The 20985-nt window shown below is 30.6% G+C and overlaps 1 protein-coding gene across 1 annotated transcript; it reads left to right on the top strand.

Annotated features, from left to right (window-relative positions):
* Positions 1-14705: 14705 nt before the first annotated feature.
* On the top strand, positions 14706-15498 carry LOC145593088 (pathogenesis-related protein PRB1-2-like). Its single transcript, XM_081649591.1, has one exon. It carries the CDS (start codon positions 14758-14760, stop codon positions 15286-15288), a length of 531 nt encoding a protein of 176 aa, XP_081505717.1. The 5' UTR covers positions 14706-14757; the 3' UTR covers positions 15289-15498.
* Positions 15499-20985: the final 5487 nt, after the last annotated feature.

A 20985-nucleotide genomic window follows, 5' to 3' on the forward strand; every position in this document is an offset into this window, starting at 1 on the left:
GAGGGAAATTAAGAGCTGAACTGAACTGAACTGATTGGAACTGAACTGAACTGAACTGAACTGATTGGAGCTGAACTGAAATGAACTGAACTGAAATTAAGTAAATATGAACAGGCCCTAAGATTTAAGAAGTATATATGACTACTAATTATATTCAACTATTTTCTCTAAAATAAAATAAGACTATTAAACTAAAAAAAACCCTATCCCTTTATATTGGTATGCATTAAATTTTATCAGAAAAGAATAATTCATTGTGGCTTTAGTCTTTGTATGCCGAGATGAAAAACTTTCCATTGTAAAGGAATTTATACTACTCGTATATATATATATATATATATATATATATATATATATATGTATATATATATATATATGTATATATATATATATATGTATGTATATATTGAATGTCCTACTTTGATTAGGCATGTCGACACGAATTAAAAATTGTTACTTGTAAGTCATAACATATGAATTTATGTTGAATTCATGAACAAATCCACATATGAGTGGAAGTATTATCCCATATTAATTGCGTATAAAAATAAGAGTGAGTATTAACATATGTATCCCAATTCCCACATCAAAGAATAGAGACAATTGTATTAACTTAATAAGGCTATGAAGCTACTTTCTTCTTTGTTGTATGTTTTTGAGGTGGACGTTGGTGAATCTCCTTAGACTTATAAGATGGACACTTGATCTCATTCATCAATTTACACTTTATATATGATTTTTTTAAATGTTCGCACTATAACACGGATACGCAAAATATTTAGTTATTACACTTGTAAACATAATAATGGTCTTGCATAGTATCATTCTTTTTTAAAATTAATTTTAACACATTAAAAATTGATTTTGGTACACCCATTAAGATAGTATTTTTTTTTTTAATGCTCTTCTTGTCTTCTTGCATGGGATGCCAATATACATTTCCTTTTTTTTTCTTTTCCCCTTCATATATATGTATTTTCTGTCTTACAAATTTTACAATCCTATTCTTTGTTATCCTAAACTAAGATAGACACCAACAAATAAAATATAAAAAAATTATTTATTTATTTTTTTAAAAAAAAAGTAAAAAGGTTGAAAGGATAAAGTAAATGGGATTAATCATGATTGAGGTGGTCCCTTTGTATTATTGATGATAATTGATAAAATGGTAATTGTCGATGTAAACATTTTGGAAAGACATGAACAAAAGAAGCAGCCACCTGTCCCAAAGACTAAGGAACTATTCAACTAACTATCGCATATTCGTTATTTGCTTCTAAACTATTAGGTCTCTTTCCTACCTCTTCTTTTTGGCTTTCATTCATTTTCTTATCCCTTCTTTTGAAAGTTATTAGACATTGCTGTTTTTTCTTTTTTGGTGTTTAGGGAATGGTGTAGTGTTATGTGGTTTGGAATCGAAGCTATGATAATCGAGAGGATAATTAGACATGTTGTATACAAATACACTCTTAGAAAAGACATTCTGATTGTATTGGATTGATTATTGCGTCAATTATATTATATGAATACCAATTGATTTGATAAAGTAGGATAAGGTTTTTAGAATGAATTTTTTTTTTTTTTTAGTGATTCCTAATCTATGCAACAAAACTAAAAGCCTTAGGAAAGATAGGAAAATATATTTGAAAATATAGAATTATAAAGGCATTATTGGGAATTTTAGTTTAATTTTCCTTGTAATTGAAGAATTCATTACTTTCCTATCTTTTCAATGATTGATACAAGAAAATATATCTTTTTCACAAGGTTTTTTTCCCCTGATCTTTAATACGGAGTACAGAGTAGGGAGTATCATTTTAATTCTCAAATATGTAATCTAGGACTTGTTTGACACTATTTTTGGTTTTCAGTTTTCTGATTCTTTGAAAACAAAAAAACCAAAAAAAAAGAAATAAAAAAAAAAGAAAGGTGTTTTCACTTTTTAATTGTCAGTTTTCAAAATTATCATGATTTTAATAAGTTTGACCAATTTTTGATTCATCATATAAAATTTATACACATGATTTTGAGAAGAGGAAAAAAAATGTGAAAAAACCCACAACCATACCAAATGAACTCTAGTATTGTACTCCCTCCGTCCCTTATTGATGGTCACTTTTGCTAAAAAATCAAGGGAATTAAGGAGAAATAAAGAAAGTACATTGAAAAAGTAAATTTACATTGGGTATGCAAAAAAGTAAAGAGAGAAAGTAATTAAAGTACATGGGAAAGTAAAATTTACATGGGAAAGTTAAATTTCCACAAATATTTTTGCAAATGTTAGAGAACTTTGGTAAAAAAATAATATTAATGGTACTTGAAAAAAGCAAATGTGACTAACATTTTGAGAAGTGACCATCAATAGGGGACGGAAGAAGTAGAAAACTAGAGTGTACCCGTGCTCATGCACGTGATATATGTAGTATATATATTTAAGAGAAAAAAATGGTAGAAGTGATAGTTATTAAAGGGTGGCTATTGGTTTTTTTTTTTTTTTTTTTTTTTTTTTTTTTTTTTTTTTTTTCTCTTTTTTAAGGAAAAAATAGAGGGCTAGATTTTAATTGAGTGATATGGGTAGTTATGAGTAAAAATGGTGGTTATTGGTTATTTTTTTCAAAAAAAAAATAATAATAAATAAAAGGGCTAGAATTGCAAGGATGAGAATTTGGAGGGCTGTGAATGAAAGTTGGAAAAACAACTCTACAATTATATATAAGATATATTGAATATTATGGTGAATAAAATTTATGAATTAGGCTAATATGGCACCATCGAATGAATGCCACATCATATAATGACAACTATTTATTGTTTTCAATGGATCCTAATTTTCTAATGTCATTATTCTTCTTTATATAATTCAAAATTATAAAGTGTAAAGTTATTTATTTTCTATTATTATCGCAATATCGGACCCACCATTCGCAAATGAGATATGGTATTGTAAATTTGTAATACTAACTCTTATTAAAACCGCATTACCATCGTACAAGTGATTCAACCACTTTTGCGAGTTATTAGAAGCAAAGATAGATCTATAGTGGGGCCTAAGTGGCACAAGCCCTAGGTGCCACTAAAATCAGTATATTTTATTTTATTTTATTTTATTTATGTAAGGTGCAATTCAATAATTTAATTACAATTTCAATGTAATATAGGACATTAAACATGCTTTGGTTCACTAGTAATGCTCTTATCTTGCCTTTGATCTTCGGTTCAATCCTTAAAACAAGCATTTTACTTTATTTATTTACTTTTATTTATAAACTAAGTGCCTTCTCCAAAGTAAATTTTCGACATCTTCCAATTTAGCAAAAAAAAAGGGAATTTACGAACCATACATAAGAAGTACAAGTATAATCTTAGCGTACGAGTTCCCTAAAAATAAGATGCACCTTGTTCATAAATTTGTTTCTTAATATTACCATCAATTATTTTTTATTTTTTTATTTTTTCGACCAGGCTGGCTATTACACAAAAAGTATTTGGGCCAACGCTAGAATGATAAAGGGCCATGAGTTTTGGCAATGGGTCAAATAAGCAAGTGGCAGGCTTAATTCGTGACATTTACTTATTTATTATTATTCAGAAAAAGATGCCATCACAATGAGAATCATGAGATATCATAGAATTAGAGAGCTTCAAAACCACTATACTGCAAATCTGCAATTGGTACCAAACTAATGTAAGCTATGTTCATATAAACAAGCTTTGTTTTATCCAAATTTCTCTAATTGCATGTGTATGAGCTAAGATTATACACAAGATCTTGAAAAATGCATGCACTTTGCCCTGAATTACTCGCATTAAATAATAATCATCTTGTTTGATTTATAAAACAAATTAAACAAAGGGTTAGATTAGAGAAAAGATTTAGGTGAACACGAGCTGATGTAAGATGTCTTCCTATTACGTACATATTAAAGCCGCACATTGTTTGAAAATCCCAAATAGGGTTTATAATGATAACTAAAATGTGGAAATTGCATATTGAAACAGAAACAAATTATAGTTAGTTTTGAATGCTATTCAAACATGATAATCTCATTGTTTGCAATTTTGCATTATCCATATATTAAAACTCGTCTACATCATATGATTCATACGGAGTATCATATTAATATACAATTTCGTGATACTTTTCACCTTAACATTTGGCATATGTGCAAGTGTACAACAACATAATGTATTGAAATTAGCTTACCAATTAAGTAGTAAAGTACATGTTGATGCAACTTAACAGTTAACACTGGATATTAACGTATTTTAGAGGCAACCACAAAGTTAGTTTACACCAAATTAATACTCAACTCTAATAAAGTTTTATCTTCCCAATAACCTACTCCGTATTAGTAATATAATGAAACTTCTACATTTGGAAGTATTGACTGTTCAAACAATCAACTTGTTCATTAAACGCTTAATCCTCGGGATTTCTATCATTACTAAAAATATCTAATTTTAAGAAAGAAATTAATAAAAAGTACTTAAAAAAAAAAAACACTAAACTTGCCGTTGAAGGTGTCTTCCCGTCGTGGTCTAGTTGGTTATCACGTCGGTCTAACACACTGAAGGTCTCCGGTTTGAATCCGGGCGACGCCACTTTATTCGCCTTTAATTTTCTCCTTAAAATGAATATGAGCTACATCGCTACATTTACTGTTCAATGTATAAACACACAAAAACCTTATCTAATAAATTTTTCATATACTTCCTCCGTTCTATTAATATTGCAATAATGGACTATTTGTACTATTTATTACTATTCTTTGACCATATAATATGATTTATACGTTAAGTAAAATATAGTCATTTGGAATCTTATTGGATTCGTCTCATAAAATACTTTCACAATTTCAACTTTTTAATAATTTTTACTCTTACATAATATATATATTTAGCATATAAATGTGGAACGATTTGCTAATGTGGTGTTGAAAAATAAAGAAATTACTAGAATAGTGTTCACCTAAAAATATTTCTCAGTTTAGTGTTCATTTAGGTTCGGAAATTACGAACCTAGGTTATGGTTAAAAAAATCATTGAAGAGAACTTTTTTTCTAATAAAATCCTAAAAAATATGTATACCATCAAATTCTTTATTATTTTTTTTTATTATTTTATTTTTGACACGAAGAGGGTTCCTTTTATTAACTACTCAAACCTTAATCAAGGAGAACATCAGAGATTACAACATCAGAAATTACAGTAGGTGGGATTTCTTCAAGCTAAACTTTCATTTATGCATAAGATATATCTTAATTTATCAAGTCAAACATTAAATTTTTTTTATCTTAAATAATGCTTATGATATCGTAATTTATTTTAGCATTGAGCCTCATCAATTCATTATTAATACTTTTGTATTTTATTAATAGTAAAAATGGATATAAGCATTATGGATTATGAATATGATGTAGTAATATAAATGTTTAAAAATTTTCTAGCATTTTTTTTACAGCAAGCTAAGTAACCAAGAATATTATCAAGCTAAGCTAGAAAAATCTAGCAAAACAGCAGGGCTAGTAACCAATAATTTTATTAAGCTGAGCTAGAAATATCTAACAAAATAGCAGAGCTAATACAAGAAGAATATATACTTTTCCACCCAAACTCTCAAATCCTCATAATTTCTACTATTTTGAGCAAGTTTGTGGACGTCACGTTCTCACATCTGCTGACTTGCGAGTAATCAATAAAGGAGAACAAAACAGCTAGCTTAAGGATGTCCCTGACAATGATAAGAACAAAGCTAGACATTTCCTGCTTCTCCTCCTTCAAATAAGTGAATAGATTGCTGCAGTGTGTTTCCAGCATATTTGCAATGGATATAAGTTGTCAAAAAAATATATAACATAAAACATCAACGTTTGAAACAATGGTAAATTAAACCCTTAGAGAATAGTTTTGAGACTCAAATGATTTTTTTATTTAGACTTTAAATACGAAGCGATAAAAATTAGGTTTAAAGTTTTCCAATCCTAAATGAACACTACTTTGAGAAATATATTAAAGTGAACATTATTTTAGTAATTTCTTTATTTTTTAACACCAATCTAGCAAATTGTTCATAAATGTGCTTTGGGATGCGTAATTTCATCCTTGTTGCAATATTAATAAAATGAAGAAAGTACAATCTAGGTCAGGAGAACCTGCGAGAGATTCCAGCCCAATAGGGCCTTCTCCTTACCAAATATAGTAAAATAAAATAAAAATAAATAAGTAAATGAAAAATAGAGCGGACATTTTATTATTTGTACACTATAATAATGCTTATGATCACATTTGTTTACAAACACGAAACATCACCAATATTCCTCCATAAAATGAATATCGGCCACATTTAAAAACACTACATCTCACACTTCATCAATTTACAAACACAAAAAAAAACCTTAGACCATCTCCAATGGTGTGAGACTCAAGTGAGTATTTTTAGGAGAGAGAGAGTATTTTTTACAATGTATACCAATAAGTTGGTATTTAAACTTAGCAACTCCAAAAAAAAATTGCTAAATTTAAATACTCAACTTTGAATCTCATTTGACAAAAAGTGTGGACCCCTTATCAATATTCTAATATATTTTGTAATTTATGTAAGTTTACCTTTTTTTATTTATTTTTTATTTTTTAATCTTACAATATTTGATATTAAAAAGAAATGGATTTGGTGGACCGTAAACTGAAAGTGACATTTGTATTAGAGAGTCTCACCATTGGAAAATTAGATTTCACATGAGTTGCTAAATTGAGAAGTGGGTATGGTATCACCATTGGAGGTAAAAAACAACTCATTTTGTATTTCAATACTCAAACTTGAGTCTCACCATTGAAAATGGTCTTACATAACTACATAATCATTATTCATATACGGAGTACTTCGTAATAGATACTTTTCGAGAGAAAGATAGAGAGAACATTTTATTATTCGTAGTAATAGTACTCCCCCTATTTTTAAATACTCGCTCCATTTCTCCATGCACGGAGTTTTAGGAGAAATTAATAAAATATGGAGGTAGTGGGGTAAGTGGAAGAATAAAAAATTGTACTCCCTCTGTTTTTAAATACTTGCTCCATTTCTCCATGCGCGGAGTTTTAGGAGAAATTGGAATAAGTAATAAAATATGGAGGTAGTGGGGTAAGTGGAAAAAAATTGTAAAAAACAAAAGTAGTGGAGAGAATTGGAAGAGAGAGTATAAAATTAATAAACTATAATTTATGTTGGGTCCACTAGGTGAGAGAAATGAATTAAATATTGTAAAAAATTTCCAAATAAGGAAATAGAGCAAGTATTTAAAAACGGTCAAAAAAGGAAAGTAGAGCAAGTATTTAAAAACGGAGGGAGTAAAAAACAAAAGTAGTGGGGAGAATTGAAGGAGAGAGAATATGAAATTAATAAAATATGATTTATAGTGGGTCTACTAGGTGAGAGAAATTAATTAAATATTATAAAAGCTTTTTAAAACGAAGGGAGTATATTATTATGATGCTTACTATTATAACGAATGTGAGAAAGGACAAATATTGAATGTAAAATTAACAAGAAAAACAGACACAAATTTACGTGGTTCACCAATAATGTGTTGGCTACGTCCACAGGACACGCGAGAGTAATAGTTTTATTGATTTTGGGGAAAACAGAATACAGATTCAGAACAGATTTGAGGCCAATCACAGAAACAGATTGATTGTCTATTAGATTTCTAATGTTATCTCTCTCATATCTCACAGATGAGAAATACACAAAAGACTATCAGATTTCTGAATTTTCACTCAACTCAACTAATCAACTGATTCGGCTAGGAGTAACCCTAAGAGGTATATATATAGAGCTCTCTAAAATAGAAACTGATTTGGGCCAAAACCCAATTAATACCAACGGACCAAAACCACACGACCGTGTACCTTGACCCACACGACCGTGTGACATATCTTGTAGTAGCGGAACCACACGACCATGTACCATGAACCACATTACCATGTATATTGAAGAGTATATAATAACACTGACTACATGATCGTGTACCTACTCGGTCACCGATTCAAGGCATATTTTACAATTACAATTTAATACAAAAATGAACAATATTCATGGATATTGAATAATCAAAGGGCGATTACAAAAGGAGCAAAGAAACTTGCGTTTGGTACGGGTGTACAAAGGGACGTACCACAAACGCCATGCTTTCTCAACATCTAAAGCCTGAACTTGACCTCCGCAGTAGGGGCACGCGCCGCCTGCTGCGTACCGCCCGATCACCTTCTCGTCTTCGTCTACAATAAACACCAAACACATAATGATATTTGAATTTGATCGTGAACTTTTGTTTGATTTATGTAACGAGTTAATTTGACTAGTGTTTTATTGAAGTTTTCCTATATGTATAATAGGATGTATTTGTTAATGGGAAGAAATAATCTGGAAGGTGTGAAGGTGAGTCTAGAAGATTCTCAATTCACAAAGATATACACAAATTAGGATTGAAATTAAACTTGGAAGCGGTGTTGTTCTTATTCGTGTTGTAACCGTGTTAGCATATATTCTTATGCTGACTAGCTAATGGAATATGTCCAATTCCAACTATTTATTGAGTAAAATAAGGTGATTAATGTTTCAAAGAAAAATAAGTTGATTAAAAGAGGTAAATGAACAAATTAGCTTATATAATTTAAATATTAATAAGAGAGTCGTGTTGTGTTATCCGTGCTAATTAAATTGTTTTAATTATTTTTGTCCAATTACTTTATCTAATATAAGGGTATCTATATCAAGAAATAATATGTAACGTTTATAAAAAAAAAAAAAAAAAAAAAAAAAAAACCGAAGAATCATGGAAATTAGATGTTGTACAATATAGAGTAAAAGAAATATTGATAACTTGTGTGCTTATGTACAAATACTACTGTGTAACATTAAAATAGATAGGTGATCGAGCTAGTATATAGGGGTGGCAAGAAAAAAATTACTAAGCATTAAATTTAAATGAGATGTTAGTGAATAGTTGAATACATGCATACATTGTTTTTGACCATTAACAGTATCCTAGCTTTGAATGTTCATACTTTTCCTTTTTTTTTTTTTTTTTTTTTTTTTTCTGATTTTGACAAAGATGTTCATATTTTAATAGAGTACATTGAAAACTTCGATAAATAAAATCTTTTGGGATAAAACAAAGGGATCACACACTATCTCTCATGTTTCTTATTCCTCTTGCAATTATAATTGCTTTTATTCTGTACTTGATTGGATAAATTTAATGGATGTGATGGAATTGATGATAAATTGTTAAGTTTAAATGGTTTTCATTTTTACAATTATTAGAGAGATGGATGGATTTTTGGGTGTTATTTAGAAAAAGCTGGTTATTATAGGGATATATTCTCAACTTCTGGTAAAATGAAGAATGCAAGAGAAAGATTATCACTTTATAATAATTAAGGTTTTATCATTTTTCTCTCACAAAAAAATTTCAAATGTAAAGATTTAATAGTGATAGAGGGAGTATTTAATAATTAATTATAAGAGTTCATGATCATAAATAGACAATAATGTGATCATGAATTCTAAATTCAGTAGAGTTATTGTCCACTTTGTTATAGAGGTTGAATTACATACAAGAGCATCATATGTCGGATTTTACATACATTAAAGTAAGGATCATTGTTTATTAAATTTAGGGGGCATTTTTAATATATCTAATTTTCAATTATCTGAATTGACTTACATACAATAATTGGACTTCTTAACTCATATTGGTTTATTTTGAATGTAAATAACTAAACAAGCCATTGCTTATACAGGTTAAATAAGCCATTGCCTAAATGAATAGAATAAGCACATATGAGTTAAGATAAAATAGTCAATGTATCACAAAAATTATATATCTTACTACTTTCTATATAAGCAGATAAAAATGAATAGAATAAGGTAAAGGTTCGAAATCCTTTAATTTATACTTCATAAAGCATAAGGGATTAGAAAACTCACCTAAATTTTTAATATTTTTCTCATCGCGTTATCTATTATATATTTACCCGGTATTCACATTTACACTTTTTGAAATTTAACTCCTCACGTGCTCTACACATGACGACATGGAGGGGCCCTTGTTGTTCACATGGAGAAACAAAAATTATTTAATTTTTCAAAGGGTAATTAAGTAATCTCAACTAATTATTGAAGGATAAATATGTAATTTGCTTTGTACTTGAGTTAACTTTATGAAACTCAAGTTAACTTGCTCCTTCTTCCTCAATCTATTTCTTCACTCACACCGTCAATCTCCTTCTTTCTCCTCCTTGCTCCTCCATTGAAGCTCACATCGAAGGCAACACCATTGAAGACCACTGAAGATGACCCCATCCAGTGCCGATATAAACGAAAAACCCTAGAAAAAGGGTGAAATTAAGGGCATGGTCAATTCCAAAGGGTAAGGGTGACCATGCCCTCCATTAAAACTAAAATTGAGCTTGAAGTTTGTTTTTCTCCATTATAATTATCTGAAATTTCTCCATTACAAGTTGTTAAATTAAATAAACACAATAGCTTGATTCTCATTAATGACGGCCATAGCCAATATATAATACAAGAATACCCTAATAAGATAGAATTAGGAAAGTAATCAAAGATACCCCAAAAGATATTCTATAAAATATGGTCACAAAATATATCCCATGATTTCCTAAATATATCCTCAATACCCCCTTTAAGTTGGAGTATGGGGACTAAAAATGCCCAACTTGGAAAGAAGAGTATCAAACTGAGTCTTCCCAAGCGCCTTAGTAAAAAACATCCGCCAATTGCTCTTTAGTGGAAACATAGGATGGAGCAATTAAGCCCTCTGTAATAGCATCAGATCACGAACAATATGACAATCAATCTCAATGTGCTTCGTTCGTTCATGAAAAACTGGATTTTTGGCTATATGTAGGGCAGATTGACTATCACAAAACAACTTGATTGCCTTAGGGTGTTGAACCCCCAAACTAAAAAGTAACGCTTTTAACCATTTCAACTCATTTGTGATCGATGCCATGGATCGATACTCGGCCTCAGCAGAAGATGTAGATACTGTAGGTTGTTTCTTGGTTTTCCAAGAAATAGGAGAATGACCAAGAAACACAAGCCAACCTGTCAACGAACGACGAGTTAGAGGACACGCCGCCCAATCTGAATCACACCAACCCTGCAAAGTTAGGTCACTATCTGCACTCAACAAAATACCTTGTCCCGGGGTGCCCTTTAAATAACGAACTACCCTTAGAGCTGCCTCCCAGTGCTCACTGTGAGGCTCTTGCATATACCGCGAGAGAATATGAACATAATACGCCAAGTAACCGAGAGATAAATTAACCGCCCTACCAGGAGTCGCAAGTAACTCACCACTAGCAAGACAAAAGCTTGTAATTTTGCTCAATCAGAAAACCACTTGGCTTTGCCCCTAATAACCCTTCTTCTGAAATAATATCCAATATGGTCACAAAATATATCCCATGATTTCCTAAATATATCCTCAATACAAGTTTATTAATTTTCTAGAATTTTCTCTATTATACATACACTAAAGTGTTGTCGGAGATTGTTCCTCGCCTGATTCAAAAATCAATATTATCCGTTCACTTGTCGTATTGAGCTACTGTAAAAAAACCCCGACTACTAGCTCCTTCACTGCTGTATCGAGCTTTAGACTTGGTTTAGCTCTTAACCAAGGTTACCCTGAGTTACTTGCCAGTAGCAATTTTTTAATTGTTTTTTCGTTTTTCAAAGTAACTTATTTACACAAATGAGAAACATGTCTCATTTTATAGATTTAAATTTGCTCGATGTCTATTTTTTTATATTAGAAGGTGTAACTTAACTTCAAACACATGTATCATCACCTGCTCAAATATAAACAAATGACTATATGATGGGTCATTAACATATTATATGGAATTAATTGAACAGAATTCTTCCAATAAAACTACTCCACTCAACAATAATAAAAAGTTTGACAGTTACTTGAACATAGTTGACATTACAGCCTAAGGCATTTCTTCAATTTATTTATTTAGGAGTCGTTTTTCCCAACCAACTACTGTCTTAGATCAGGCACACCTCATTAGTTTTGTTCGAATCCTCTTTCAAATTATCGTTTCTAACTATACGATTTTAGGTTGGATAACATAGTTTCAATATTAAAATTACGATTGTATTTTATAATTAAATATAAAATTCAATAAAATAACATACTTTCTTGAAAAGAAACTTTTTGTATTGAACTAAACAAAAAAGGAATATTATGCCTAAAATTTACTCTATTTAAAAATCTTATCATAATGTCATTTTTATACAAAGACGACACAAAATATATAAGCATCAAGCTAAGTTAAATTAGATAATGTAAGAATTTGGAGAACCTAATACTAAGGCCCTATTCTCATCGGATTATTTTCAGTTCACTTCACTTTAGTTCAGTTCAGCTCAGTTCAGTTCAGCTCAAATAAGTTCAGTTCAGTCAATGAGAACAACCCTTGAACTGAACTTGTGATTTTTAACTACGGATTAATGATCTTTGATTATTTATTATTATTATTATATATATGTGTATATACAGATATACATATTAAAATATTTAAGAAAAATATACTATATAATTAAAATATTTATGAAAAATATATTAAAAACATGGAACCCTAAAACATTTTAAAAACATATACTATATAATTAAAAAATAAAATATTAAAATGACAAAAGAACACAAAACACTTTTTAAGAAAATCTCAAAATGAAAAAAAAAAAAAAAAAAAAGTTGGGCCGGTCTTATTTAAAAACTAACTTGATCCTATTTTTACTCCTAGCTCGTCAAATAATGAAATATGGTATAATAGTCATTAAGTGAAATATGGTATAACCGTATAATAGTCATTATTATTATTGTTGTTGTTGTTGTTGTTGTTGTTGTTGTTGTTGTTGTTGTCATTGTTGTAATATAAGTTTAAAAGTATGAAATTTGGCTTTATATCATTAACAATATCATTAGACATGAACTGAACTGAACTTATTAAAGCTGAACTGAACTGAAATTAATCTAATGAGAACAGGCCCTAAAAATGTTAAATCTAAGTGCGTGTCTATTGAGTAGCCTTCCCTTTGTCTTTATTTAAATTCTAACCAGCTAGGTTGAGTATTTACTTTATATAACAATTGTAATCATTCTAACATGATATTTTTTTTTATCTGATTCGATTTGTTATATAAAGTAAATAAATGTATTTGTTTCACATCTCAATAATAAATAATCTATTTTATTAATTGTCCATCGACTCAAACTTGTGTGTAACTCAACAAATTGTGATTTTTTTATTAGACATGGTCGAACTTAAAGTGGATAGTGATGAAAAAAAATAAGACTTCATAAATTTTAGACATTACGAAGCTTTACAAGTTTAAATTACGTGAGATTTCTTTAGTATTTGTTTATTGCATGCTACCTTAAACATGCAATTAGAAGACCAGCCAAATTTTGCCTTCATAGGAAATGATTTCACTCAAACCCGAATTGCTCTACAATGTATGTCTCAAAATTGACCAAAAAAGATGAGTTTGTCTCAAGAACAAATCAAACATTTTATAATAAACTAGCCAATAATAGACCCAACTAAAAATGGCTTTGGGTGTCTTGATGCCTAATAGGCTCGGTTCACAACCTAAATTATTGAACACATATCATACCATGAGCAACTTAGATGAGACTGAGCCTGATGCATGTGAAACCTCGTGCTTTCATCAAAGCCAACTTTTAGTTATTTCTGCGTGATTTATCATCTAGCTCATGTTGCATCATACGATCATAGCACAAGTCAGTCCAATCGAGTGCCACAAGCTAAGACACACAATTAGTCAATTATTCAATGTATTTCATTCCAACTCAATCATATCAAATCCTACCCAAACAAATACTAAACCAATTGACTATCACTTATTACAATATCTAAACTAAACTCAATCTAATCAACTATTAATTGAGATAATTCTAGCCAAAATCAATCCAAACATCTCATTTGTCACTTCTTTGCAAATTTGGATAACTTCTTTTATTTCATTCCTCCATTATACGAGTGACAGTACAGTATGCACAAAACAAATTTCAGAGCATTCTAGTTGAAATCAAATCTGTCTACTTAATCATGGAACTCATGTTATTCAACATTCAACCGACACCCCATTCCAAATTATTATGAGCAAAAAAGTAACTATGCACATGTTCACATGCCATTCCCTTGAATTTTCAGTCCTAAATCCTGACATCATAATTCATATCTTCATTAATTACTTTACCTAAATATAACGCCAATTAAATGCAACCAAAATCCATTTTCATCCACCAATTTTTGCCAATTTTACTAATTTATTAATTATGTAAAAAAATTCACTAATCAAGTAATCAGTTATGTAAGTTAAGAAAAAATAGCAACTTTTTTCTCTAACATGTTCTTTCCCTTTAAATTCGCTCCCTAACATGGGAAATTGGCTCATTTAGCAACTAACTTTACTCCATTATTATTATATAAACCTTGATTACAACTTGCTAAATTACAATCATTTGTAACCTCAAATTCATTAAAAAAACATTATTTCCCCCCCCCCCCCCCCCCCTTTTTTTTTTTAAAAAAAAAGCATAGAAATTCCACTATATATATACCAAAATTTGATAATCAAATACCCAAAACAAAACCATAAAGTAACACACATCCTCCTCTCAATTTCCTCAACCAATGGTAGCTAAGCTAATAATTGCTTACTTTTTCTTGGCAACATTATTAATATTATTTTCATTGCCTAAACAATGTTTAGGCTTAGAAAATAGAAGGCTTTTAACAACTTCTAAGGATACAATAAACCAATACTTAATACCACATAACAAAGTTAGAGCAAGACTAGGGTTGCCACCCTTAAAATGGAGTGAACAACTAGCAAGCTACGCCCGGTGGTGGGCGCACCAACGGCAAGGCGATTGCGCAATGATACATTCGAGTTCCGATTACGGTGAAAACCTCTTTTGGGGGAGTACCGGGAGGCAATGGGGTGCCGAAGACGCGGTGGCGTATTGGGCGGGTGAGTATAGATTCTACAATTATTACACTAATACATGTGCTCAAGGGGAGGAATGCCTGCATTATACACAGATTATTTGGAAGCAAAGTAAAAGAGTTGGTTGTGCTAAGGTTATTTGTTATAATGGGTATACTTTTATTGGTTGTAATTATGATCCTCATGGTAATATTCTAGGACAAAAGCCTTTCTAATAATTAAGGTTTCAAATATATGTATCATGAATTCATGATCCTCTGTAACAATGTATTTCTACTGTATTAGATGATATAGATCCCCTCTGCTTACGAGTCGTGATGATACTTGTCGTAAAGATGGGTAAAATCGATCAATCTTAGGGGTTATTCTTTGAATATACAACTCATCACCTGTGTAAAAGGTTGAGAATGTATGTTATTTGTATTGTTTGAGATGGGTTTATTATCGGAGCTGTCTATCCTTTCCCATTTAAAAGGAGCTGTCTCAAGCATGAAAGTAAATTGTTACCTCAACTTTTGTCTATAATTAATAATTAGCACAATAGCGTTTTGTTTATTGCAATATTTAAATTTTCACAAATTAATTAACTATACTTGTATCGACCTGATATTGAAAGTATATATATAACGAGACAATCTAACAAAATCTCACGTGACAAAATAATTCCGTGCGTAAAAATCATAACAAATAGATGATCAAGGGATGTTGGATGAATAACGTAACAGCTTGAATGTGCAATTAAAAAAGATTAGGGAAATAGAAGATTGTAGAAGCCGGTATGAGTGTATGATAAATATTGTACTAGCCTTCTTAGCTTTTATCATTCTTCAATTTAAACTTTAAAGATTAGGGAGATGATGCACACATAAATCTAAGGAAATCTTTGAGCATCAACTATCTTTTGTCTATTCAATGCTATAAGAAATCTGCTTTGAAGTTCAAGCAACAGTAACAATCAGGCATCTATCTCACAGGCTAGGCAAATGGTGCTCATAAATACGAGCTTAATATACAAAAAGAGCTATTAAAACCACCACCTACTTCATTAATTTTTGCGAATTATAAACACTTAAATAGGTTTTAATATATTCTTTTACAATGAATAAATCTGAAACTGAAATGATGAACTAAACTGAAATAATAATAAGGCTTCATAATACAAGGACTATAATACGGAGTAATTAATAAGGGCATAGGGTTTTTGACCTTTTGGTTTATCAATTTTCAATTCTATTCCGATCCATGATTTCCATCTTATGTTTCCTTTTCAATAATTTTGTCCAACATATATGCTGAGTGCATATATAATAAGCTCGGTTAGTTGAGAAATGAGCTAGTCTTTTAATAATTTTGTTTGAAAATTCTAATCACTCGTTATCTTAATTAACGCAATCCTTTCACTACGTCATTGTACTTGTAATACTACGTATATGTAAGTCTGTAACTAACACTTTATGCACGTTATATTTCCAAAAGGCTGGTTTCATATGCAAGCCTCCCTTCCTCTGGGAAAAAAAAGAGCCTACCTTCAAAGGTTAAAGCTTCATGTTTTTCGTGATATTAAGGTTATAGGATCAACCCCCTAGGTTGTCTTACCTTTCTCTATCGTCATTGTCAATGCTTTGACCTGTGAAGCTAGACTGAATTAACAACGGTGAAATGTGACAATTTAGTAGGATATTCTTTAACCACAAATATTCATCAAGCTAGATAACACCTATTTTGTTGGAAAAAACCTTATAAAAATTTTTTGGCAAGGAGAAACCAAATTATAAAATAATTTTGTTGAAGACAACCTGAGACCTTTAATCACTCAATTAACCACTAATGTTCCCTTAATTCTTCTAATTACTCATAACTCTAACTTAATATCTTTAATAATTAAGCTGATTTATAAATTTAAAAAAAAAATATATCACCCTCACCACCACCAATCCACCATCCACCCTCTTCTTCTCCCCCTCCCATGGCAGCAGCTCAGCAGCCCCCTCCCCCACCCCCAGCCGCCGCCTAACCAACCTCCACCACCAAACCGACTCCCTCCCTTTTCCCTTTACCGTCGTCGAACACCCTCCTCCGGAAAACCACCCACCAATACCACCTTCTGCCATAACCAAAACCCAGAAAACCACCCTAAAACCCCAACGAAAATGCTTCATACGCAACCAAATCCCCTCCTCGATCTTCAACAATCCCTTCTTAAACGCCACAATCTCTCTCCTCCCATCTAATTTCAACTTCAAAATTCACAAATACAAAGAAGATCTAGTGTTGGTGGTTTCTTTGAATGAAATTTTTGGGTTAGGGTTTAGGAGGGTGGTCACGACGAGGAAGAAGGGGGAAAGGAAGGGGGTCGGTTCGGTGGTGGAGGCTGATCGGTGGGGGGTTAGGGGTTCCAGGCGGCGGTTGGGGATGGGGGGGGGGGGGGGCTGCTGCTAGGAGGGGGAGAAGGAGAGGGTGGATGGTGGTGGTTAGAGTTTTTTTTTTATTATTTAAATTTATAAATCAACTTAATTATTAAAGATATTAAGTTAGAGTTATGAGTAATTAGAAGAATTAAGGGAAAATTAGTGGTTAATTGAGTGATTAGAGATATTTGGTTGTCTTCAACAAAAATATTTTACAATTTGGTTTCTCCTTGCCAAAAAATTTTTATAAGGTTTTTTCCAGCAAAATAGTTGTTATAAATGGTTTTTTCTAACAAAATTTCCTTAATTAATCTATGAAATGTGTCAATTTAGTAGTAAATATTCATGTGTGATTTTAGTAGATTAATTTAAGTGTATAACTCCAACATATTAGCTAACCTTTAAAAGTGATAAGACGTGGATTGTAAACTACTCCGTACAAAAAGTGACCGAGACAAACACTATGGAGTGGAAGTAGTTATTCTAAATATGCTGTATTGGTTAAGAGGAAGCCCCATTTAATCTCTGTGATAAACAAAATAAATTAATAACTTTATCCAGTCATCATCACTGTGGGACCCACTTTTATTGAAAAAGTTGTTGATTTATTTACAAAATTGTCATGTGTTAAACAAATTTTGTGCATCTCAGAGATTAATTTGTAGTTACCCTATTAAAAGGGCATGTAATACTGTAGCTCAATCACAGATAGTAAGATTGGTAGTCCCTACCTTATAAAAAGTTGGAGATTGTTCTTATGAATAGTGCATGGACTATTATACCTCTCTAAAAGTGTGTTTACCTTCTTACTTCCATGTGTTATTTTGTAATTTATACCCCTCAAAATGTTTGTTTACCTTTTTACCCCCATGTATTATTTTGTAATTTACTTAAGATCCATGGGATTCGAACACCTAATCACGTATAACAAAGTTGGCTATTTAACCATCTTAGCCCATTATCAAGCATGTTATAACTATTGAAAAGAAATGTACATAAGTGTAAACCACATGATTTAATTATTAAAAAAAAAACACATTCAATAATGTCTTTTTAAGATGTCAAAATCCTTTAAAAAATATCCCTACTGCGCGATTACAAAAATAGCAATCCGAGGCAACACCCGAGCTATTCAGTAGTTAGAAATTAAATGGAGAATGGAATAATAAAGTTTAAAATATTCTATATTTAATTTAATGGGGTTTGTGGTTTAATTACGTGAAACATTAGTCACTGGATAACGAAAGGTTGTTGTTTTATGTGGGCGTTTTTTTTTTCTTTATTTTGTGAAAGTCAAAATTAATGACTTATACATAATTGTGTTTAAAAGACATTGAAACTAATGAAATTGATCTATGATTGTGCTGAAATAGATGCACTAGGAAGAAAACAAATCAAACTGAATACGGTGAAAAGGGGAAGAAAGCAAGAAGAGATTCAAGGGAATTATGGGGCTGCATAGAACTTATTTTACTGCAAAACCAAATTATTTTACTGCTATATGTTATACCTTATTGTTTCCAATTAGATCAATGAGCACAAAAGATATATTAGTATCATAAATTCCTATATAAAGTGTTAACAACAGTTTTTTTTTTTCCACTAATTAAATAAGGGTGCAACCTGTTGTATCAGATTTCCTAAAATATCACTACAAAATCAAAGACAAGAGTTCTTAATAGGGGACAATTAACTCCATGTGAAGTACAAACACAAGCTAAGAAAAATTAAGGCTAAGCAATAGAAAAGATATATTCATTTATCAGTCCATTAACTCCATGTCAAGTGCAAACATAAGCCAAGAATAATTAAGGGCCTGTTTACATTTACTAAACTGAGCTGAACTGAACTGAATATTTTATGAGAGAGGGAAATTATTGGCATATTCTTACATGCATCCTCATGCATGTAGAATAGGTGCAACACCCTTAAATGCAAGATATTCTGCATTAAACACATCCCAAACTCAAATCAATCAACACAACTCTTTGTTTCCTTTTTAAAATTTTTTGTTTCCTTCTTCCAAATTCTCTCTCTTCTGTTTTCTTTCTTGTAATAATTTTGATCCAAATTATCATCAAATTCTTCAATATAATTTTCTTCTCATCTGTTTTTCTCCTTTAATTTGTTCTTCATTTTCTCTCTCCTCTGTTTTTTTTTTCACTTTTATTTCACTTTTTTGATTGAATTTGTTTCTTACAATGTGGAATTGTTTTTTACAACATGAAAATTAGTTGTTATTCTCGAAGAGATCGTCAATGCAGATTAGCGTTTTGTTTTATTGATTTGTAATTAGGTTTTTTATGTTAGTTGGAATTGTATTTTTTTTTTGTTTGATTTTTGGTTAGCTTTGATCACTTTCGATTTATTATGTATGAATTATGTGTAAATTTCGTTCTTCATAATTTTTATATATGAATTTCGATTTAATATGTGGTGATTTTGTGCTTAATTTCGATTGATTAGGTTTTATCTGGTTTTTTGAATTCATATGAATTGCATTTTGTTAGCTTCGATCAATTTGATCTGTGTATGAATTTCGATTAAAAATATGAATATGCATTAAAAATATGAACATGCATTAAAAATATGAATACATGCTTTTTAGAAAATGAACATACGCATTCAAAATATGAAGATATGCATTGGTTCTTTTTTTGAATGCGTATGAACATATAAGCATTTCAGAAGATGAAAATATACATAAAAAATATGAACATATGGATTTCAGAAAGTGAACATATACATTTCAGAAAGTTTACAAAAGTATTTTAGAAAGTTTACATAAGTATTCAAAATATGAACATAAGCATTTAAGAAAGTGAACATATGCATTTTACAAAGTGAACATAATCAAGCAAAATATGAAGACATGCTTAGGTTCCCTAAAAGTGAACATAAGCTTTTCAGAAAGTGAACATAGGCATAAAATATATGAACACATGCATTTTAGAATAGATATATGAACATAGGCATGCTTTTCAGAAAGTGAACATAGGCATAAAATATATGAACACATGCATTTTAAAAAGTGAACATAACCATTCAAAATATGAACATATTAATTGTTTTCCTTAGTGAATGCATAAAGAATATGAACAAAAAATTTCACTAATTAACAGAAAATTTTCGAAGAACAGAGTTTCGTAAAATTCACATAAATTCGAACAAAAATTAGTGAAAATTTACTTTTTATTGGGATAATCTTGTTGATTTTGCATCTCTTCTCGTATATCCATTGTTGACTTTTCAGTTTTAGTGAACTAAAATCATGTAGAGGAGAGAGAATGAAGTTTGGAGAGAGAAAATTAGAGAAATTAATTGCATAAACTTTTGAAAAATTAATGAGAGAGAAGTAAAATGAATTTTTTTTTTAAAATAAGTAAATTGAAAGCCAAAATATGGCGGTTGGAAAGTGGGTCGCGTTTTCGTTTGGGCGAGTTTTGCAACTAGACTTCTTTATTGGGCCAATGTTGCACCTATCCTAGGTGCATAAGGATGCAT

The sequence above is a fragment of the Chenopodium album genome, chromosome 18 (assembly GCF_948465745.1).
Source record: "Chenopodium album chromosome 18, dcCheAlbu1.1, whole genome shotgun sequence".
Lineage (NCBI taxonomy): Eukaryota > Viridiplantae > Streptophyta > Magnoliopsida > Caryophyllales > Amaranthaceae > Chenopodium > Chenopodium album.

Coding starts and splice junctions, on each gene's coding strand:
- LOC145593088 (XM_081649591.1), top strand. CDS start 14,758: ATGGTAGCTAAGCTAATAATTGCTTACTTTTTCTTGGCAACATTATTA.